The sequence below is a fragment of the Protopterus annectens genome, chromosome 2.part0 (genome assembly GCF_019279795.1).
Source record: "Protopterus annectens isolate FY-2018-M chromosome 2.part0, PAN1.0, whole genome shotgun sequence".
Classification (NCBI taxonomy): Eukaryota; Metazoa; Chordata; order Ceratodontiformes; family Protopteridae; genus Protopterus; species Protopterus annectens.
Window position 1 is genome coordinate 972,457,486 of NC_056728.1, and position 24,448 is coordinate 972,481,933.

At 41.1% G+C, this 24,448-nt stretch overlaps 1 protein-coding gene across 1 annotated transcript in view; it reads right to left on the minus strand.

The window, feature by feature from the left end:
• Positions 1-24,448, minus strand: part of LOC122792799 (extracellular matrix organizing protein FRAS1-like) — a 4,352,848-nt gene that overhangs the window by 4,017,652 nt on the left and 310,748 nt on the right. Inside the window, exon 8 of the mRNA XM_044060368.1 lies at positions 17,443-17,634. Within this exon, the coding sequence (XP_043916303.1) occupies positions 17,443-17,634 (192 nt within the window). The remainder of the gene's footprint in view (positions 1-17,442; positions 17,635-24,448) is intronic.

The window sequence follows — 24,448 nt, forward strand, 5'->3', positions numbered from 1 at the left end:
CTTCTCTTGCTTGTCTTCTGTCAGGTAAGCCATTTGAGAGGCTGTGTCTAGTTTGGCTCCTAAGAAGGTTATTTGCTGGGATGGCTGAAGTCTTGACTTTTGGAAGTTGACTGTGTATCCCAGAGCCTGTAGCAATTGTATGACATAGTTCAAGTTTTTTGTCAAAATCAATTTGTCATCCGCTTGTATGAGGCAGTCGTCCAGGTACGGGTAAATTTGGATCCCCTGGAGCCTGCAATGAGCAATTACTGAAGTCAGGCATTTTGTAAATACTCTGGGTGCAGTAGATAAGCCAAATGGCAATGCTGAGAATTGATAATGCTCTGGCCCTGCAAGAAATCTGAGGTATCTTCTGCAGCTGTGTCTGATAGGGACTTGCAGGTAGGCCTCCTTGAGGTCCAGAGTAATCAGCCAAGACCCCTTGCCCAGCATGGGAAGGAGTTGCTGTAGAGTCAGCATTTTGAACTTTGGTACTATAAGAAAAGTGTTTAATGCGGACAAATCCAGTACTGGTCTCCATTGAGTTTCTTTTCTTGGAACAAGGAACAGTCTTGAGTAAAACCCCTGGCCTTGTTCTTGTTGTGGAACTCTTTCTATTGCTTTGATCTGAGCAAGCAGAGAAATTTGCTTGATAGCCTCTGCCCTCTGGTTTTGTGGTAGGTTTGGCATGCCTTGTTTTCTTGGTAAGGTATGAAAGTGGAACCTGTAACCTTGGTCTATAATGTCCAAAATCCATTTGTCCTTTGTCAATCTGTGCCAATTGTCTGAAAACAGAGATAATTTTCCGCCCAAGGGAGCTTCTATTTGCTCCTTGGTCAGCGGAAGCAGAGGAAAGTCATTGAGATTGTCCCTGTGGGGCAGGAGAGACCCCTGTGTCACTTCTTTGGTTTGCTGGTTGCCATTGTCGTCCCCTGTAGGAACCTCTGTATTGTCCTCTTCCTCGGCCACACCTGTTTTTACCCCTTTGAAATCTTTCAGGATTAGGAAAGGACCAGTTTTTAGAAGGCCAATTCCTACTGAATCTGGGTGGCTGAACCTGGAGGAAATCTTTGACTGTCTGAACTGATTTTGCTTTTTCCTCGATGGACTTTAACACATCTTTAGCATTAGCCCCAAAAAGCTTGTTCTTTTCCAAGGGTGCATCAAGAAGTTTTGCCTTAACATGATCTGGTAGAGGTTGTTCTTTTAACCATGCATGTCTACGAATGACCGCCCCTGTCATAGCTGCCCTACATGAAGCTTCCAATGCATCATATCCACACTGCAGAAAGTGATTGCTGACTTGCTGAGAATTATGTACAGCCTCCTGCAAAGACTTCCTGTCTAAAGGTTCAGAAGAGGCCAATGTTTTCTGTAAATCATCTAACAGGTAATCCTGATATTGAAACATATGAAAGAGGCAATTCAGAGCTCTCATAGATAAAGTAGTGGAGGTGTAGACCTTTTTCCCCCATCTCTCTAATGACCTAGCTTCCCTGTTGGAAGGCAAAGGATTTTTGGAGGTGGATGCTGAAACCCCTTTAGGTCCCTGAGAAATAGTTTCTAAATCAACAGCATGGGCCCTAAAGAAATGAGAATGTGTTTCTGGGACCCTATAGTATCTATCTGGCTTGGCTGGAGCAGGAGGAAGAGTATCCGTGGTAACACTGGAGTCAGAGTATAGATCATCCAAAACATCAAGCACAGGAGGTATAGCCAAGGGCCTGTGTTGGGGCTTTTTAAGGAAGGTTCGAAGGTGCTTTCTGGAATCAGAATATTCCTGGTCTTGCCACTTAAAATGTTCCCTCATGGTATGCAGAACTTCCCCAAAAGAAATATCCTCAAGAGGGGAGGCCGAGGGGATGGATTCCTCTGCATCCGAGTCCTCATAGGTCTGGAAGGGCTCTTCCTGGCCATCGGAGTGGACAGAGTCCTCAGAATCTTCTTCTGAAGGGATAGGGTCAGAGGGTTCAACCCGGGGCCTCTTATAAGAAGGAGGCTGGGATCCTCTCTCAGGATGGGCCTGGGAACCTCGGATCATGGAAATTAAGTCTGTGGCCATAGTCATGATTTGTGTTTCAGGAGTAGGCTGAGGTAAGGCTTTAGCAGTAAGGTGCTTGGTCTTGATGACTGCCTTAGCATGTGTGTAGGCCTTAACAGACATGGCCATAGGAGGCCTAGCAGCTCCACGTGCAGGAGTGACCTTATCCACAGCAATGGTCTCGGGCATTTCCTCGGTTTCAGTATCCGGAGGAAAATCAATAACTGGCGTTGGTGTGGTCTCCGGTATCGGAGGTATCGGTAATGCGGTGTCTTCGGTTCGGAGCGGTGAAATAACCATCTCAGGGGGAACCGGGGCACTCGCGGTAGGTTTTGGCGTGGAGTCGGTGGAAGACGCGGGCCGAGGATGTCAGTCCCGGTCTTTTCGTTTCTTAGGAGTCTGCGATGTCGGTAGTTCCGACGGCATTGTATAATCAAATTTATCGCCGAAAAAGTCTTCAGCGAACTCCACCCGGCGCCTGAGAGTGCGCTTATTGAAGCGAGCACAGGCGGCACAGGCCGAGATGTCGTGGTCTGGGCCAAGGCAAGGAAGGCAGTAAGAGTGGAAATCCTTATGAGGTATTTGTTTACCACAAGACAAACAATTGTTAACTTTTTCAGTAATTTCTGACATCGGCTGAGGCAAGAAAAGGTCCCCAACGGGGTACTTAGCTTTTTTGATGACTTCGGATTCGAAGAATACAGGAGCTGACCGACCGGCACTTGCGAACTGCTTCTGCTTCGGGCACCGCACGGCATGAAAGACTGAAGAAAATGGTGTCGGCTGATGTTTATATACTCCAGCCGCTCTGACGTTGGAGAGAAATGCGACATCAGCCGACGTCGGACCCAGACTTTGGAATCCGGCCGACCGAGGGCTGCCTGAGGCAGGACAACCCATATGTTATGACTGCAGTTGCATTCTTGAAGGACATCACCGGTTTCCGAGGGTAATTCTATAACCGACTCAGAAAAGGCCTCCGGGACCGAGGCTGTCGGTTGAGTGGTTTCTACGGACGGAAGTACCAAGGACTTGGTTTCAGCCGAGACCGAGACACTGGCGGAAGGCCTAGGAGCGGTTTCAGCCGAAACCACGGTCCGCGTGTGTCGGTCCTTGTCCTTCCGTCTCTTGGATAAATGAGAAGTCGGAGTCTCCGACGGCATTTTATAAAAGAAACTAGCCCCAAAAAATTCCTCTGCAAACTCCAACAGACGCCTAAGAGTGTGTCGATTAAAGGAGGCACAGGCAGTACAGGCCGAGACGTCGTGGTCTGGGCCTAGGCAGGGGAGACAGTAGGAATGGAAATCCTTATGAGGTATTTGTTTCCCACAAGTCAAGCAATTATTAACTTTAAGCGTTTGATCTGACATCGACTGAGGCAAGAAAGAGTCCCCAACGGGGTACTTAGCTTTTTGAAGTCTTCGGTAGCTGAAGTTACAGGAGCTGGCCGACCGGCACTTGCGAACTGCTTCTGCTTCGGGCACAAGCGGCAAGAAAGACTGGGGAAGATGGCGTCAGCTGACACTTTTATACCCCAGGCGCTCTGACGTCGGGGAAGGGGTGACATCAGCCGACGCCGGACCCAGACTTTGGAATCCGGCTGACCGAAAGGCTGCCTGAGGCAGGACAACCCATATGTAAGGACTGCAGATGCATCCTTGAAGGACATCAGTGAAGTCCGAGAACGACCCAGCGATTTTTTTTCCCTGGGAAAAAATTGCTGTTCTGTGACTTTGACACTCTCAGCCTTTGAACTTTACAGTTTGACAGAAGAGCGTTCGCTCTACTGATAGGGAACTTAAAAATGTAACTACCTAACAAGACTTAATAGACAGCTGACACGCACACAGACATATGTATACTGATCTACCTATACATACATTTTATATACACACACACACACACACACACATATATATATATATATATATATACATATATATATATATATATATATACATATATATATATATATATATATATATATATATATATATATATATATACATATATATATATATATATATATATATATATATATACACAAATATAGATATACATAGATATAGCGATAGACATAGTTATAAATAGCTGTTCCTCAGATGAGAAATTAAGAGGCCCCGTCTGCCAAAGTTCAGACAGATACAAAGGGGACTTCTCAAAAAGTGTAGAGGTTGCTTTATTTATACACCTTTTGTAAATTTACACATTTCTTGTATCATATATTTTTACACTATGAACTAGTTACTATTGCTCATTAATTACTGTCCTCTACCCTTCAACCACGGCCATGTTATTTCTAACATTATCTCTTCAGTGTTCTCTTTTTGCTATACAATAACTCTTTATGTTGACTTTTCCACAAACAAATTGTCAAATGTAAAAGATTACCCACTGATCTACTTCTCTTAGTTCCTTCCTTATGTTTACCAAATCAATATGCTGAAATCATTGCCATTTATAAGCCCTGTTGAAGACATTCCAAAAATCCTTCTTTTACAATCCAAACAATGTTAAGATGTTTCTTCAGTTTTATATACATTACTCATCATTCCCTCATATACCTTATATTTCCTTTCAAAGAGAATTTAGCTAAACACAGTCTCCATATAAAAGCTACATTCATTCAGTATTTCAAATTTCATTTTTTTTGTCTTTGTTTAATTACATCTTTTATATCCTTTTCCAGTATCAACTTTTTCTGTCTCTTAATATCATTCCATTAAATCTTCTGTATCTTTTTCTTCTTTTCATGATCCTTACCTTTCAGATTTTCACAAGCAGTTATCTTATGATTTCTTCCCATACATAATCATATTTCTTAAACATTCATATCATGGGATTTTGCCATGTATCATTTTAATACCCAAAATGAGTGCATTAAATCAAAACAAAACAAAATAAAACCTTAAAGGATTTATTAAATAAAGCACCCCACCCAATTTTCTTTAACATTATAGGTTCATAGGTACATAGGATGATACCACGCTATTGGCCCGAAGGCCCTTATAAGCCTAGCCAATTTTCCCCAAGTTTGTAAGTCAGCACCTGTTTCCCCTGTCCAGTAGGAAGACAAGTGGGATCCCAGGGGTGTATTTTCGGTTTCCCATCCAGTCATCCAGGTTCCTCTTAAAGAGGGCTAGAGAGGTACTCTGCTTGACATGGAGAGGGAGTCTATTCTACAGATGGGGGCATCTTTGGAGCATAAATCTATCCTGCTGACAAGTTCTATTAATATCACAGACCAGGTTGAGGCCTTGTGTGGGTTGCTCGAGTGGAGTTTGACTTACTGATATGCATCAATCCCATCAAGGCTGACTCTGAGACGGCCTTGTATGTCAGACACAGGTCACCTCTGAGCAGTCTGTACGAGACTTAGGAGAGGGGCAGGGCTTTTAGCCTATCTGTATAGGATAGGTGTTTGAGACCCTGGATTTACCTGGTCAGGAACCTCAGTGGTCTCCAGCTGCTGCATGTGCTTGGCAAGGTACATGCCGAAAGGGCACTGTTCTTGATAAGGTGTCTGATAAGTGAGGAGTACACGGATGTTATGACCTTGTTCCTGGATGAAATACCCTTACTTATGAGGTGGGCCATGTAGAAAGCCTTACGTACAACGGAGGCAACATGGTGGTCAAAAGACTGGCTGCTATCAACCTGGGTGCCCATGTCCCTGATGACTGAGTGCATGCTTAGTATGTTATTTTTAATGTGATAATTAGTGGGGACTCCATTTTCTCCAAAGGGGATAATGATGCCTTTCTTGGTATTCAGTTTGAGGCCATGCTTCTGGTGCCAGTCATTAGTTTAGGTAAGGCCTTCCTGGAGGATGTTCACATCACTAGGGGAAATTAAGATAGGCCATCTTGCAGTCATCTGCAAACTTGTTCAGCCACAGACCACTGGTTTTGGCTTGTACCGCAGAAAATTATATCCCAAACAGTAGAGGAATCAAGACCAATCCTTGGGGTACACTGCTCATTACGGGTCTACTACTAGAGGTGGCTTCCCCTGTTTTGACTGAGTGGGTTCTATCAGTGAGCCAGTTAGCTACCCCTCTGGTAACATAAGGGTTGATGCCTAGCTGGGAGAGTTTATCTATTATGCTCGAGTGGGAAATAGTGTAGAAGGCTTTGGCTAGGTTAAGGTAGGTGGTGTGCACAGTCTTCCCCTCGTCCATGGCTTTGGTGACTATTTTGAAGAAGTCAACCAAGTTTAACAGGCATGATCTCCCTCTGACAAAACCAAACTCTGTGGAGTCAAGCATTTGGAGGTTGCCAATGTCCTTGTTTATACGGTCCCTGATAATGCATTCCATGGCCTTGTAGATCAGGCTAGTTAGGCTGATGGACCTGTAATTGCCTGGGTCAGTGGATGCTCCACCTTTGTGTAGAGGGATGACACTGGCTGTCCTCCATTTGGCTGGGATGAAGCCGGTGCTCACAATTTGGTTGAATAGAGTGCCTAATGGAGCATGAGAGCTCATGCCTGAGTTCATGCAACTACAGCCAGGGATTTTGTTGGGTCCCCAAGCAGACTGTATTTTTTTGCCTTCGAGAGGGCATTAAACACCTGCTCCGTGCTGACAAAGGGAGGGGGGCAGGTACTGGGGATGTCTTGGCTTACTGACTGGAGGGACAGGGGGTTGAAGTTTTCACCGAACCTGTCTGCCAGCAGATTGGCTATATCTACAACATTTGTGTATGTGGTGTTACTGACCACCAGTTCAGAGCAGATTTGGGTGTTTCCTTACAGACTGCGGACATACGTGAAGAAGGCCTTGTGATTGTCCTTAGTGGAAGTGGCCAATCTGGACTCTTAAGTTAGCCTTAGAGGATTTCACCAGTGACCTTATTTGCTTGTTCAGACAAAGGAGAGATTGCTTACAACTTGGCATCTGCTCCTTTTTGGTCCTGGGCAGCAATTGTTTGCTTTTATTATAGAGTTTTATTGCTGCTGTCCACCAGACAGGTTTACTCTTCCTTGAGGAAGATGATTTGGTCCTGTCAAGTATTGCTGAGTCCATACAGCTATGTAGGTGTTCATATATTTTTCTGCTGCAGGCTTGGACATTAGTGCTAGTTCCAACTGAAAGGACAGTGGCTGTGAAGCTGCTTATACCTGCTCTCAGAAGATTGTAGTCCGCTTTGGAAAAGTTTTTTTTTTGTTTGACCCTGACAAAGGGGGGTCTGGGAGATGGTGACTTCTGAACGTGATCGCTTTATGGTCAAATCTTACCAAGGAGGATGACACTGTATGGGGTGCGACAGTGGCTACTCATGTTAGTTAGTACCAGGTCCAGAATCTTTTCGACTCTTGTAGGGGTGTGGACCAGCTGATCCAATGCATTGCCATTGACAAGTCGAGCAGTCTCTGGGTGTTCATATTTAGGCTTCCACCCTATGGCTGGGTAGTTGAAGTCACCCAGGATCAGAGTAGATGGATTCAAGTAAGTCCAGATAGGTGGAGTGGGTGTCTTGAGTCATGGTTGGGGGTCTGTAGCTAGCTATGATCTGAATAGGTGTTTTGTCAACAGTTAACTGCACTTGGAGTGTCTCCTGTGAGTCATACCATTTAAACAGCCTGGAAGTGGGTATGTCTTTGACAAATATTAAAACTCCACCTCCTTTGGCTTTGCAGCCCTCTGTTTGGGGTCTGAAAGTATGACAGGATCAGTAACCTGGTAAGGCTGGGGTGCTCTCCACAGCTTTACACCAGGTTACAGTGACGGCACAAATGTCAGCATCATCCAGGGCAAGGAATGTATGCAATCAGTGCAGTTTCATGCTAAGACTATTAATATTTAGCAGCATAACCTTTAAATTTAATTTAGAATTTTTCATGTTGGTAATTTTGTGCTCATGACTTTGCCTAAAAAAGGCACTACGGGGGAGGGAAGACCCTTTGTCAGAAGCCTGAATCCCAGGTGAGACAGATGAAGGATTGTAAGACTTAAGGCCAGTATGGGGAAGGGAATTAATGACAAGATTAACATTAAGCCTATTTTATTAGAAAGGGATTTGCTTCAATGATTATATTTTTAATTTTTATTTGTATAGGAACTCACTTTGGTTGTTGTAATAATATTTATTTGTTATATTTTTTACATATGATACTGTGTTTGTAACATGCTGTTGCAATTCTTATGGCTGTTTGCTCTGTTGCTTTAAATGTAGGTGGAGATTTTTGCACTTGCTTAATTGTCATGAAATGGTATAAAAGGAGTTTTTAAAGTTATGATCATTGTCTGAAGAAGTGGCTTGGTCCACGAAAGTGCTCACTATTTGTTTAGTGTGGAAATAAATTATTTTATTTCGCAGTCTTGGTCTGTTGCTTCCAGTGTTTTTATGCTATTTGACTGGATTTTGGAAGCACAGTTTACCTTAACCACTTATTTTTTGGTTTTGCTCTCTCTCTCTCAATATATATATATATATATATATATATATATATCTTTTTACAATCTTTGTTTCGACTTAATTTTTTTTTTTTACTGATGTCTAACTGCTTGAATTTTTGACTGTTCAAGCACATGACATAGATTCTTATAGACAGAGAGAGAGATGTAGAAGAGAGATATATTCCCCTAATTTTGTTAAAGGGTGCTTTGGTCGACATCTGTTTAGTTGACACAATTTGCTTGACTAAACAGATGGTCAACACCTGTCAACAAAAACAGCAGATCGGATGATTCTTGTGGATGGCAAATTTGCCAATTCCCCAAAAATTGTGTGATCTCAGAGTCAATATACATAATTATTGGAGGGGGTGTGCAGCAAAACAGCATTTTTTTTTGTTTTCACTTTTTGCATGGCCCAAAATTTGCTCCCACACTTGCACAGTAGCATGTCAACATTATACACTTTCATATTAGCAACATTTGAAAAACTTAACATCCATGTGTCTGTGTCTATAGATTTTTTTTATATATATGTACACACACACACACACACACACACATGTATACATATCTACATATACATATGCAAACTAACACACACACCCAATATTACATAACATAGTGTGGTGGCTCTTGCCAACAAGTATGTCAAAGGGAAGTAAAACTGCTATACAAGAATGTAAATTTTTTTTCTGTAAATATTGTACATAGAACTGTTGTAATATTGTGAATAAAACTGCCATTTTAAAGGTTAAAAAATGAATCTGTAAGAAAAGTTATGAATACTGACTTGTATGGCAAACATCTTGTCACTAGTTTGTTAATAAAGCCAATCACCAATGTATAAAAAAAAGAGTGAAGTCAGATGACTATATCTATACAAAGCCAGGTCAAAGGGGTCTTTACCCCCATTCAGTAATACAACCATCACAACCTTCTTCCAAGGTGCTGTTTACCCCCGCACCCCTATTAAAATGGTGTTATACAAATCATTGTAGATATTTATCACTTTCTTCCTTCCTTTCCTAACTTCCAAAGGATACCTCGTGCTCAAGGAAATATCCCTGTTGATTGTTTATAGATCACAAATTTTTATCTCATTGCTTCCTATCTTAGCTATTAACTGTCGAGGATCATCTTCCTCTAACTCTGGCATAATTAAGTCTTTCATAAATATGTCAATTTATGTCTTTTCTTGGTCATCACTCCTCTGCTTTATGGAAATGTTCATAATTTCTGAAATTTCTTCAATACTCCTATTGGATCTTGTTATTTCTCTTCTCATTCTGTTGCATGTCATTGTGTTAAAAGTTTGCATGCTCTTTTCTCTCAAGAATGTATCTTATGCTTTGCATCATTTTCTTATTTTAAGCTGCTCTCCCTGGGTGTCTGCTGAAAAGGATTTTTTGCCCAGCATACCATTCTAGTAAACAAATGTAAATAAATAAAAAAAATAGTTGTTTATTACAAAACTTTCTAAACTCAATCATATTCTCTTAATATTCTTGTATTTTCCCTTTAGCATGCTGCACCTACTCTTTACTGTGAGATTCCCCTTCTTCTGTAATACTTCAAATTTTGTCAGCTGCTCTGAATAACTCCTATTACAATGAGAAAATCAGGATAAGCTTGTGTTAATAAAAATATGTTAATCACCTTAAAGGGCGTTTTGGGTTCATCATTTGCCTTCATCATTCTTTGTTGGTGCCATCAAGAGTCATGGCATGAAATCTTACGAAACCCATTTACGTTTTCAAGCTAACAGCAGAGCTACTGAGCCTGTCTGTTCTATAGTGGTTTGTGTGAACAAATTTTTTTTAATAGCTATTGCAAATAGCTCAGTATTCCTAAGACAGTGGCATTAGATTACAGTGAGGGTAAGAAAAAAAATATACACACTCTATATTAATATGGTAGCCAAGTCTTGCTGAGAAAGGTATCTTCTTCTTCTTTTGGTTTTTCCCGGTTAGGGGTCACCACAGCAGGTCACCTGTCCGCTCATGATTGGCAGTGGAGTTTTATGGTGTCGAGTTGCCAGCCCAGCGACCAACCTTCCACAGAAGGCACAGAAGGCACACACACACACACACACACACACACACACACACACACACACAAACACTCACACACTCACACACTCACACCTAGGTCCAATTTAGAGTGCCCAATCCACCTAGTTTGGGATCTTTGGGATGTGGGAGGAAACTGGAGCACCCGCAGGAAACCCACGCAACCACAGGTAGGACATGCAGACTCCACACAGAAGGCACCCCAGCCGAGGATCGAACCTGAGAACCTCTTGTGAAGTGGCAACGCTAACTGCTGCACCACCGTGTGGTCCCAAATTCAAATATTAATGAATTGCTGGTGAGTCCTGCAAACTAAATTTGCTTGTTTATTTTCACCTGCAGGTAAATATAATAAACCATACATAACTATTGATTAAATCTCAGTCAAAGCTTCTGGGAATATACGTTATTACTCTACCCATTTTTTTTTTTTTTACTTGCACAAGAATGCACACTCAAAATTCAAAACTGATATCAATATTTTCCCATACTGCAATAGTATTTATCTCTCTCCAAGTGAACATCTGGTTCCATGTCCTCATTCTACAGGCTAGTCAAAAGGAGCGCAGACAGGGGTGACATAAATTTATGGGTAATTACTAGGCAAATGACCCCAGGGCAGGCTTTTTTTTTTAGGTCCAGCCATGCATCTCAAATGTATCTGACAAGCTCTGATATACTAGGGTTATCAGTACATATACTCTCGGGCATGGGTGGTCAAGCATTTACAGCTGCCTTTGTCTGACACAGACATAGGTGCCAGACTAGGGGTAACTTGCCACGTCCCCATCCAGTGGTTCAAGCTGCACTTGATATGGGGTAGGGAAGAACTCACATGGATGGAAAGCTTGTTCTAGAGAGGAAGTAGTCTGTGACACACTTCTCTCCATCCAACATGTCTGATTTATGTTGCTGATGAGGTTTGGGTCTCAAAACAGGGAATTCTAATGCTTTTTGTTTTGCTGATGTGGAACAGGTCAGAACAGGAACAAGGGTGCTTTGTAGGTCAGGCAAAAATTACCTCTCAGCAATCTGTAGGAGATTTGAGTACAAGGATAAGGCCTTGAGGTGGTCCACGTAGGACACATCACTTAGACCATGCATTCTGTTTTGTGAGGAACTTCTGTGGATGCCCCAGTTCTTTCATATGCCTATTCAAGTACACACCAAGGGGGCATTGTACTCAAGGACTCATCTGATAAGGCTACGTGCAGTGGAACAAGGACATCCTTGATCCTAGATGCCACACCCTTGCTTATAATTTGTGCAATATAGAATTATTTCCTAACTACGACAGGCACATGATGATCGAAGGCCAGGTTACAGCCTACATGTGTTCCCAAGTCCTAACCAATGGGTTTACACTTGGAGTGTATCATCAATGTGGTAGTATGCAGGGGAAGCCAACTTCCCAAATTATACTATTACAGATTTCCTGGCATTGAATTTTGGACAGTGGTTCTGGCACCAGTTATTAGTCTGGGTCAGTAAGTTTCTGAACGAAGTCCCCAAGCCTATATTACAAAATACTTTGTGTATCATCCAAACCAGACCATAATATATATATATATATTCCTTTTAACCATTTTGTCTGTGAAAGTTTTCTTAGAAAGTTTTCTTAGCATTTCCCAGTGACTTCAAAACTTCAAAGAGTAATATTAACTTCCCAGATTTCCACAGAATAGGTGTTGAGAGTACGCTATGAGGTCACAATCTAGTTCTGAGGTAATTTTTTATATCTTTTTTCTTCATCATAGCTCAGTTATTTGGCGTATTTTGGTAATGTAGTGAAGGTCGTGACATGATATTTTAGTATTACAATTTAGTTATGCAATTCAATTGAATTTATCAGTTCAATTAAATAGTATTAGAATCACTATGCTGATTTTCTTCTTGTGTTTAGATGGTTAAAACTGGTTCCACTGTGATTGGTAATAATACTATATTTTTGACAGGCTAGCTGCAACCAGTGTTTTATTTGACTTTTCATTCTTTCAATTTTTTTTTTTTTTTTTTTGGCATTTTAGAACAAACATTCATTTCTAAGGAATCCCATAAGCAGTGCTGTTTTGGTGGGGCAATAAATGCATGCTTGTATTGCCTGTACAATGTGAAGCTGAAGTTGCATTACTGTTTTCATTGAAAAGAACTATAAATGAGCTCTGTGTTTTATTTTTTACTTCACTATTTTCTTTAAAAGCAAGTCCACTTTAGGGACTGAAGTTGCATTTCCATGAGATCGGGATTTGGGCTTGCTTCATGTCTCTTTTAGCATGTGCAGTATGTGAAATTTTACATAATTTTTACTGAGATGAATAAACATAGCAGATTTAGGAGATTTTTAGTTGGACTGGTGATAAATAATTGAAACATATAAGTTTCTGATGGCAAAATAAATTAAACCGTACATCACAGTCACGCTTTTATCAAACCCTTTCTCTGGGTTCTAACACAAGGATAAGTATGCATGCACACCTACCACATACACACAACACCACTCATGAGTATGATTTTTGTCAGTGACCGTGGTAATCAGTAGAAGTAGCCCACTCAGAATATTTGAGTTACTTAGGTAAGTGGAAAGCAACATTTTCTCTGAATGCATATGTGGAATGTTACATCTTTAAGATGATAGAGTTAAACATTTTGTTATTAATGTGAACGGAATTATTCTGATTTCTGCCAGCTGCTTCCACATATAATTTAAAAAATTCAGCTTTTCAAACAGCCACCCTCAGCATACACATTCCAAAGTACCAATAAGGGAAAGATAAATTTATCGAAGTCGAGGTTCTTTGTACTAATCTAATTCTACTCTACTCCTGCTCTGTTGCACAGAGGGATAAATTCCTGATTGTGCCCTGACAGCCAGAATTCATGTAGAGAGTGTATGCACTATAAGGGCTGGCTAGGGAGAATGTGGTGGCTCTCAGCCATCCCTCAGCCCCTCCAGTGTTATGTCAGAAGGCATGCAAGCACAGGATGCAGAACTGAACCCTTTCTGAAACATGAATGACCCTAGTCAGGGTGGCCAAAACCAGAGCCTCATGCTGCTAGAATAACAGTACCATCTTCACAGCAGTGGATGAATGACCTGGACATAAGCAGTGGCAAGAAGCACTCTCATGGCCCTCTGAATGATGGCCCCACCACAATGGTTCTTGTCCCAGGAGCTGACACTCAGTAAGGGAGAAAGAAATAGATCAAGTCTAATAGAGGCAGGATAGTCAAGGATTTAATGGTTGACCTGCTAGGAGACAAAAAAGCATAGAGAGCAAAACTCTAATACAGAAACTTCTGCCCATTTCCATTTTCTGGTACATACATCAGTTTATTAAAACACAGTACACTGCATGAACACTGCAGGTGTGAGTGTGTGCATGTGTGTGTGCCTTCTGTGGTAGGTTGGGCTGGCAACTCGACACCGTAAAACTCCACTGCCAATCATGAGCGGACAGATGATCTGCTGAGGCGACCCCTAACCGGGAAAAGCCGAAAGAAAAAGAAGATACTGCATGAACACTACATGAAGAAGATTTCATTTAGATAATTTTAGTCTATATAGGCTAAAAGACAATAAATTCAGACTGGGTATGTGCCACATTAGACCTAATGAATCAATGCAGCATTTTAATGAAGCATGGTATTTCAGAACTTAGGTTGACTGTACTGCATTCCTTATTAATGAGGTTCAGCCATTCTAACTTGTTTAGAACCTCACAGATACATTTTCTATATGTTAAACCAGCTGTGAATGCTGTCATTCTGCTGCACGTCACATCTACCTACCTAACACTTTTGATATCTGCCACACTCAGGGTGCCACACAGTAGCTTTGGTTATTACGATAGTCTACACCACAAACTGCTATGCTTCTGGGGCAAGGATTGACTTTTCTGATTGAAATTCTTGATCACTATGTAAACACAGTCCTTGAAATTTAAATTATTACCTACTCCTGTACACTGATCTCAATAAAATCAATTGATAGCATATTTGTATAAATGACCACCTAATCCATCATTTCCACCACCCCATTCTGTCTACCAGCATGGCACTAATAATAATCAGGCTTTGAATACCTATAAGGAGTTAATAATTCATATTCTGTGAATACCAACAGGGAAGTAATAATCTATATGACCAAAAGTACATGTTAATATCATCGATGGGCTACCATAAAAATGCAATGGAATTGCTAAAAAAACTGTAAATAGTGCTACATTTTTGTTACTTGCATTTTTGATATTTGTATTTCTGTAATGTGACTTATGTGGAGCTTTTCTCCCCGGGCCTCCACTGAAAATGGGCTCACCTAGGCCCAGTGAACTTTCCCGGTAAACAAATGCAATAAATAAATATACTGACTTCCTGCTGAGAACTGACTACATACAGTTAATACTGCACCCAGACGAACACCTGTGCAGAGTTAACAATGCGCAAACATTTAACACCTACGAAGAGTTAATGCGCGTGCACACAATGAACACCTATGTAGAGTTAATAATGCGCGCACACACTGAACACCTACAGAGTTAATAATGCACTCGCACACACACTGATCACCTACAGTGTTAATGCATGTGCATACACACCAAACACCTACACAGAGTTAATAATGCACGCACACACAATTAATACCTATATAGAGTTAATAATGCGCACATACACTGAACACCTACACAGAGTTAATAATGCATGCACACAATGAATACCTATGCAGAGTTAATGCATACACAGTGAATACCTGCACACAGTTAATGACATGCACACACTAAATACCTACACAGAGTTAATAATGAGCACACACTGAAAACCTTCACAGAGTTAATAATGCACACACTCCTCTGAATACCTACACAGAGTAAGTAATGCACATGAGCTACCAGAAGGGAAGCTTAAAACCCACACACTCCAAACATCTGCAGGAACCTAATATACACACTCTACCTACCTACACTGAGTTAATAATACATATGCTCTAAATGCCTACAGTGAGTTAATTTGCATGCTCTGTCTACCAGCAAAGAGTCAGTAACACACACGCACACACACTTTCTGACTACCTGCAGGGAAATAATATACATGCTCAGACTACCTGTAGAAATAATATACATGCTTGGACTACCTGCAGGAATTTAATAGTACGTGTTCTAACCACCAAGTGTGTAAATAACACACACAGGTGGGAGGTTGGCATAATGGGGAAGGTGTTTACCTTACAAACACAAGGTACAGGGTTTGATTCTCACATGAATTAATTGGCTAGGCTTAAAATGGCCCACAAGGGCAGTTAGCCTAATACTAATCTATGAACCTAAGACACATGCTCTGACTACCTGCCAGGAACTAACACACATGCTATGACTAAATGCAGCAAGTTAATAAAATACACAAACACACAATGACTACCCACACGGAGGTAATAACTTATTTACTCAGACTAAATGTAGAGCTGTACTAATATATATGCTCTGACCACCTGCAGGAAGGTAATCATACACTCACTCTACCTGCAAGGAATTAATAGTACATATGCTGCAATATCCAGCAGGGAGTTAAATAGCATGCACTGTCTGATTATCTGCTGGGCTTAAAAAGTGTACACGTACATATGACTTACTGCAAACAGAGAGTAAAATATGCACTCTGACTACATGTTAAGAGTTAACAAAAGTATTCTGACTACCTCCATGAAAGTCTCACAGACACACACACACACACATATTCATTCACACACACACACACACACACACACACACACACACACACACACACACACACACACACACACACACACACACACACACACACACACACACACACATTCATTCACACGCACATTCATTCACACATACACACACTTGCACACATGCACACACACATTCATTCACACACACACATTCATTCACACACATACACTCACATTCATTCACTCACTCACACACACACACACACACACACACACACACACACACACACACACACACACACACACACACACACACACACACACACACACATATTCATTCACACACACACACTCACATTCATTCACTCACACACACACACACACACACACACACACACACACACATTCATTCACACACACACACTCACATTCATTCACTCACTCACACACACACACACACACACACACACACACACACACACACACACACACACACACACACACACACACTGTAGTTGTTTACTTGAGGTAATGCACTGATCACAATAAACCAGTTTTATGTATAACCCAGGATGTTAATAAGCTTCAGGCAATTTTTCAAATCTTGCAAGCCCCTTTGCACTTTCTGGAGGTCTTGCACATCAGTTATGTTATAAAATGTCGATGGGGTTGTGCACAATACAGTGCTGAAATTTTATCAACTGCAGCTTTACTAACAGGCTTCTAAGATGCTAAGACAATGAAAGTGATAGAGTTCACATTCACAATGACAACAGAGGTGATGGCGGTTGTGGTCTTATTTTCTAAACATTAGGAAAGACTGTAGACCTTAATGTGTTGCTCCTCTGAATGTACAATAAAGTGGTATAATGCCCAGAAGCTACCTATAATGTAATTAGGTGATTACAGACCTACAATATATTGATATACAGCCCACAATAGAGTCTTCTATACTGCACACAGCAACAGCAAGCTCCACAGGATGATACAGAATGGAGCGAATGCATTAAAAAACACGACTTGATGAGACCACTCCACAGATGCAACATGATTTGAATGCTGGACATATTGTCATAGTAATGACAGCATAGTAACAACCTAAATGAAATTGTGGTATTAAACTGTTTTATATTAACTTGCAGTCTTCTCACAAATAGAAAATGACTTATTTCCATAATCAAAGATCCTACAAAACTCATGTGACAGTATGACTACCTAAAACAGCATTTCTAAGCAATGCATCAGTTAAAAAAATGCTTACCCTTGGGCATGTCACTTTGCTGCACTCGGCTCTCTGACAATTGACTTGTCCTCGTTCGCATGCACAAAATTCACAATCTGCGCTGTTCCACATCTCCCCGTGGTATTTCACAGAGCCTTCATGCAGACAGTTCCCCTTTGTGGCCTGACAGCTGTCACAGCACTGCCAATTATGCTTGACATTTTTCTGGCCCTAAGAAAACAACAATGTATTATGAATACAGCATGAAAATGATTTTATCATTATAGTCCTTATTTCTTTGTCCACAATTTTAGGGCTTAAATATTACTCAGTAATAGAAATGCTTAAACATTAGACTACTGTTTTTTTTTCTTTTTAATCGAGTTAATCTTTACCTTCCTACAGTAATGATTTTGGATTTTAATCAGCCCAAGAAGACTCACCTGGGACTGTGTAGCAACTTAGGTGCTGATTCAGCAGGTAGACAGTGAAGGATGACAGTGTACCAATGACAGCTTGTTCAACTTAGGGGAAGGGGCAGAGAGATGACAATATCTTAAAGAATGTACAATTGAGTTAGGGACATACCATAAATGTCCATGGCTGTGTATCTTCACTATTGCAGTAGTGATAATACTTAGGGCTTCTGCCTCACAACGCTCAATTTCCACAGCTTGGCAACCTTAGTTCACTGAGCCAGGTGAACCTCCTTTCAACAGTACTTCAGCATATCCATGGTGTGCAAAATTTCTATCTATCCATATCAACATTAGTACTTTCTTATCCTGGTATCTTACAAGGATATTGGCTGAGACCACAGCATTACCTGATCATGTGGAACATTCCAAGAGTATGTAGCCAAAAGATCCACAAAAGCTCCCTCTCAAACTACTATGCAATCTGAAGAAGGCGGTACCTTGTATGGATAGAAGAAAGGGAAGGTAAAGTGACAGATGGGGCAGATAACTTGGTACTCCAGTTCACATCTGGGATACCCAAAAGAAAACAAGGGTGAAGAGAGGGGAATTTTACCTCATCAGTAAACAAACTTGACTCACATCTCTAAACTTTCCAGATCAGATCGTTTCCCCTTTGGTCTGGGATGTCATATGCACTATTAGAAATTTTCATTAGGGTAGATTTTCAGCAGTTAACATTGTCGCCTCACAACAGAAGGTCCTCTGGTTCGATCCTCGGCTGGGGTGCCTTCTGTGCAAAGTCTGCATGTCTTCCCTGTGGTCGCGTGGGTGTCCTCCAGGTGCTCAGGTTTCCTCCCACATCTCAAAAACATGCTGTAGGTGGACTGGACACTCTAAATTGGCCCTAGTCGTGAGTGCCTGCTTGTGTGTGCTTTCCATAGAAGGTTAGGCGCCAAGCTAGCAACTCGACACCATAAAACTCTATTGCCAATCATGAGAGTACAGGTGATCCACTGTGGCGACCCTAACCGGGAAAAGCCAAAAGAAGAAGAAGAAGACTGATGCACAGCAGGAGCTAAATGCCATTCCTGTTTACCTGATTGTGGAAGGACTGTGGGATAAAGCAGTTAAAAACTACCTCCTATTATAATTCACAAATGAATGGTTTGGTAGATAGGTTTAATTCTGCTCTTAAGACCATACCGACTATTCACAGACCTACAAGCACCTACACCATCTCCTGCCTGCCTGGAGAGAAACATCCAAAATCCAGTTTTTCTCCATTTGAGCTACAGTAGAGAGATGATTATCCGAATGTCAATTATCCAAAAAGTTAATTATCCAAACAGAGCCTTCCAATGTTTTCAGGTAGGAAAAATCATTGTCTGAATAAGTAAACGTTATATGTATTTGCTTATCCGTGTTTTATTTTTAACTTGTAGCCTGCTCATGTGTGAAAAATATTCATTATTGTCCACTGGAATCGTTGAATGGTTGAAAAGTGTATTCCTTGTGTGCAGAAAAAACTAGATTTTAGAAGTTTTTTATCTAGTTAAATGTATGTTTGATTATCCAAACTACTCTACATCCCAATTAGTTCGGATAATTGACTCTTTATTGTACTTCATTATCAAAGGGTGAGGGGCTCTCTACATTTAACTCAGACTACGGGGTAAGATGAAGATAATTCCATCAAAGTCTGTTTTCAAGCATATACCAAACTTCATATGGATGGGCAAAGAAAAAGCAGCAGCAAAAGGTTGGATATGATTAGACAATGAAGGCACAAGACTATACTGTTGGACAAAACTTAACAGTACTTAACTTCTGCTGGGAAAAACAAGCTTCAAGCACCTTGAAAGTGACATCTCACTGTTGCGAGGAAGGTAAGCCCCGGAGCAACAGGAACAGTGTCCATCATGTATAACAGAGCTTTCATTTACAATAAATATAGGAAAGAGTTACTGTCAGCAGAAAGTATTAAAAGTCAATTATAAGCACAGCTCCTACATCAAGGATGTTCAGACAAGTGGCAACTCGCAGATATGCTCTGAGCTAGTGCAAAACAGCACAAAATATACTGAACCTATTGACATTGCCAACATTCTGGCAGATAGATTCAGTGCAAACGTCACCGCCCTCTCACCTCCAAAAGGGCCCACAACAATACCGGAAAAGTGTAGTGTCCCAGAAATCACAGATGCACAGGTGAAAACAGCCCTTTCAAAAGCCAAAAGCACAGCTTCAATGGGGCCAAATGGTGTCCCAGGCTGCATCTTGCACAAACTACAGAACGAACTAACCCCCCCACCTAAACACACTGTTGAACCTCAGCGTCTCCACAGGCTACGTGCTCACAGAATGGCACACAGCAAAGGTTAATCCGCTCCACAAAGGAGGGGCCACAACTGACCCTGGTAACTATCGCCCTATAAGCCTGACTAGCCTGGTCTACAAGGCTATGGAACGCATCATCATGGAACTCATTAACAAAGACACTGGGAACCTCCAAACACTTAACCTGACCCAGTTCGGCTTTGTTAAGGGCAGATCATGCCTACTAAACCTGGTTGACTTCTTTGAGACAGTCAACAAGGTCATAGATGAGGGGAAGGTGGTTCACACAGCCTACCTTGACCTCGCCAAGGCTTTTGACACCATTCCCCACCTGGGAATTATAGAAAAACTCACCAGCCTAAACATAAACCCCTACATCACAAGATGGGTTGCCAACTGGCTTACAAACAGAACTTACACGGTTAGAATAGCGGGCTCCAGGTCCAACTCTAAACCAGTCACAAGTGGTGTCCCACAAGGCTCGGTCCTGGGACCCCTACTGTTCGGCATATACTTCTCAGAAGTACAGGCAAACACAGGAGGACTATGGCTAACCAAGTTCACTGATGACTGCAAACTGAGACCATAATTGACTCTCCGGCTGACACAGACATTCTCCAAAAGGGCCCTACTGAGACGGACACCTGGTGTCAAAGTCATGGTCTCAAGCTAAATGCCAAAAAATGCATAGTCATCCCTTTTGGGAAAAACAAAACACCCATGAATTACCACATAGGTGGCAGCCCCCTTAATACAGAAGAGGTAATAAGAGATCTGGGGACCCAGGTAGATAGTAATCTCTCCTTTGAAAACCAAATGTAAAAAACACAAAACCAGGAAGAAACTCCAAGACCGTCAAATGAAGACAATAATTCGATAAAAAGGCAATTCCTTTATTCGACTGTTAGATGATAAAATCCAAAGGTAAACAAAATGAGAAACAGCAGTATGAGACAAGCGCTTGGGTAATACCAAGCTTTATCAAGTCAAAAAACAGTTTCTTTCAAAAGAGACTACTGTTTAAATAAGAGTCTTGGTTGGTCACATGCTTGATTGCAGCTGGGTCTCATTAGAGAAATCAATTAGAAGTATCATGAGCAAATAGATAAACAACTCAGTCAAGTGTGCATAAAAATGTTTGAAATCCACACTGCTTATAACATGGTGCATAACTAATGTACCATGTTGGTACCATTGTAAAATTGCATACATGAATTGTTTAGTGAAAAGAAAAAAGCAGTGTTAGAAATGTAAATGAAAGTAAGAATAAAAAAATAATAAAAATGGGGATTATATACAAACCAAATAGATTTAAAATCAACAATATAGAATAGGCTAAAAATGTGTGTATTACATTCTTGTTAATCATGTGAGAATGATATCATAATACAAGTAAATGGCACCCAATTGGTAAGTTGTGAGATGTGTGTGAAATGTGTGTAAAGTGGGGTGTGAGGTGGTAATGTTGTAGAAAAACATATTACAGCCTGGCTCTTCTGAGCTTCAACACTGAGCCTATGATAAGTGTACCATTTAGTAATCTCTCCTTTGACAATCATATTGCCAAAGTAGTTAGGAAATCCTTCTATGTGGCCCATCTAATTACTAAAGGGTTAGCATCTAGAAATAAAGAGGTTATAGTGCCCCTCTACTCGTCACTCATCAGACCCATCATAGAGTACAATGCCCCATTTGGGATGTACCTCACAAGACACTTCCAACAGCTAGGAAAACCACAAAAGTACCTCACCAAGAGGATTACTGGCCTCAAACATATGTCCTATGCAGCCCGACTGGAAAAGGTCTGTCTGTACTCAGTGGTATATCACTTGCTCAGAGGTGATCTCTACCTGACTTACAAAGCCATGTCCACTCAGAATTGATGGACATCCTCCACCTAAAGAAATCCAAGACACTGCGAGCCACTTGCTCTAGTGAGCTAAACCTCATCACAACAATAAATAGAACATGCTGGAGGGGATAGATTCCTGTCACAGAGACTCCCCATGCTTTGGAACAAAATTCCTAACTACATTAGGCAGAGCCCCTCACTAACACTCTTCAAGAGAAACCTTGACGAGTGGATGGGTAACAGTAAATACACCCCTGGGATCACTTGATTGGCTCTTCTTGACAGAGGCTCAGTTAATTATTCAATGGGGTGGCGAAAGCTGACACTCTGGCTAGACTCAGAAATGCCCTTGGGCAGACAGCCTAGTATCTACCTATAAACCTATAAGTCACATGCCAAAGAGCTTACAGCACTTCAGCTCAGCACTACAGGTGTGTAGATGCCGGCAAGTAAAATGGGTTGGGACAGCAGCCGTTGTAGTCACCTGTCTATTTTACAGAAAATGCTATTAGGGGCATAAAAATTATTAATCACCTCAGTGCAGCACTGCCATTATCTTAAAGGGACACTATACGCTTCTAAAAATGACTGCTTACCTCAGACCAAAATGTAAAGGTTGCCTCCTACTTGTTAACTACTTCCTATTTTGTGACATCACAGTTAAGCACTAGCGATCAGCTGTCTAGAAGAGCCGATCGCTAGTGCTTACAGAGGTGTATTTGTTCTCTATCTTCTCTGATCTTTAGTAAAGTTTTTGTTTTTTGTCTTGCATATTTTTTTATTACATCAGCTTATGAATGGCAACAACATGTACACCTACTATGTAAAGTAAGTAGTAGACGTCGGCTGCTCAAAGGAGCCAACCTCTATTGCTTACAAAGATATGAGTGCTCCCTATTTTATGTGATCTTCCGGGAAACTTTATGTTTTGCTGGTTTTCCTCCTACTATACCTTAGGATGGTAAAAAGTGCTGTTAGTATATAAAGTAAACACCAGCATGCCTCTCAATTGTCCAGATTTTTGCCTCACATTTTTGGTTTTTACTAAAATTTGTGGTTTTCTGACAAATCACTGGATAATCACTGAGGACTGAAGTGAGAAAATAATGGCAGACATTTGCGTTTCAGACTTCATATCCTTTAGAAAATTCATGCTAATGCAAAATCTGTTATTCTATCAACATTTTAAATATTGCTCTTGCAGAATTAGAAAGTGTCCCTATTTTTGAGCCTTTGTCCCCTTATTTGTGGCTTTGCCCAGATTTTTTTGCTCGTAGAGGTTCAAAGATATGAGCATTAGCAATTAGCTGTCTAGAAGAGTCAGTCCAGAGATCTATCTCTTCGCTATCATGGAAGGTTTTTGTTTTGCAGGTTTTCCAACTTCTACTTACTACTGGGACTGATGTTTTGACAGCAGCAAGTGATGTTCCTGTATAAAGTAATGAACTAGCAATCATTTTTTCCCTCATGCTATTGCTGCCAGCAGGGTGAAGATGGTTAGAAATGACAGCAACAAGCACTATTACTATCTAAGCTAACCACTCAGTAGTGGCAATCATTTAGAGACATCTTTACTTTCCTAAGTTTTTATAGGATGGTGATGACTGTAAATAAAACAAATATATGGGTCTACTTTCTATTATCGAATTCTCACTTGCCTGAAAATTACATTCACAAGACAACTACATTGAAAACATAGTTTAATGAACACCCGGATCACCAAAGTTGTACTCCAGGAAACAAAAAAGAAAATGAACCAAAGCAAATCAAACCCACCCATGTGGGGCACTTCACCCCCCACATCTACTAACTAAATATACCAACTCCAACATCACACTATAGTGGGGAAAAGAGCAAGATTCACCATAGTAACCAAGTGGTTAGTTTCCGGGAGTAAAACTTTGGTGATCTGGAAACTGCAATCTGTATCTTTGCTGTAGAATATTTAGGACCCAGTGATATTGCATTTTCAGTTTTCTACAAATACACACCAGGCATTCTCCTATCCTTACTGGAGGGGGGGAGGTAAGAGGAATGGGGCAGGGCTGTTTTATTTTGTGCAGAATAAAGGGGGAAACTATGATGAGTCATAGTTGTTGCCTCGGAGGATCACAGATTTGGTTGTCACCAGGTTTTTCTTTTGGTACAGTTTGCAAATCCTTTTTAAATCTAGAGTTTTTTTAAAGTGTTAACTGGGTAAGCTCACCAGATACAGAGACCAAGATAAGGTTGGGTAATTTTTGCTGCATTTTGGCACCTATGACAGATAAAAGGACAAAACTCTGCTTTTTACCTTCAGTACCTTTAAGATACCTTCTGCATTAGGGTCCTTACCTAAGGGTGCAGCAAGGATCTCCACTTTCACACAGTCTAGCAGGGGCTCTGTCCGCAACCAGGCATGTCTTGCCATAAGCAAGTACAAAGGGTGCACCCATGG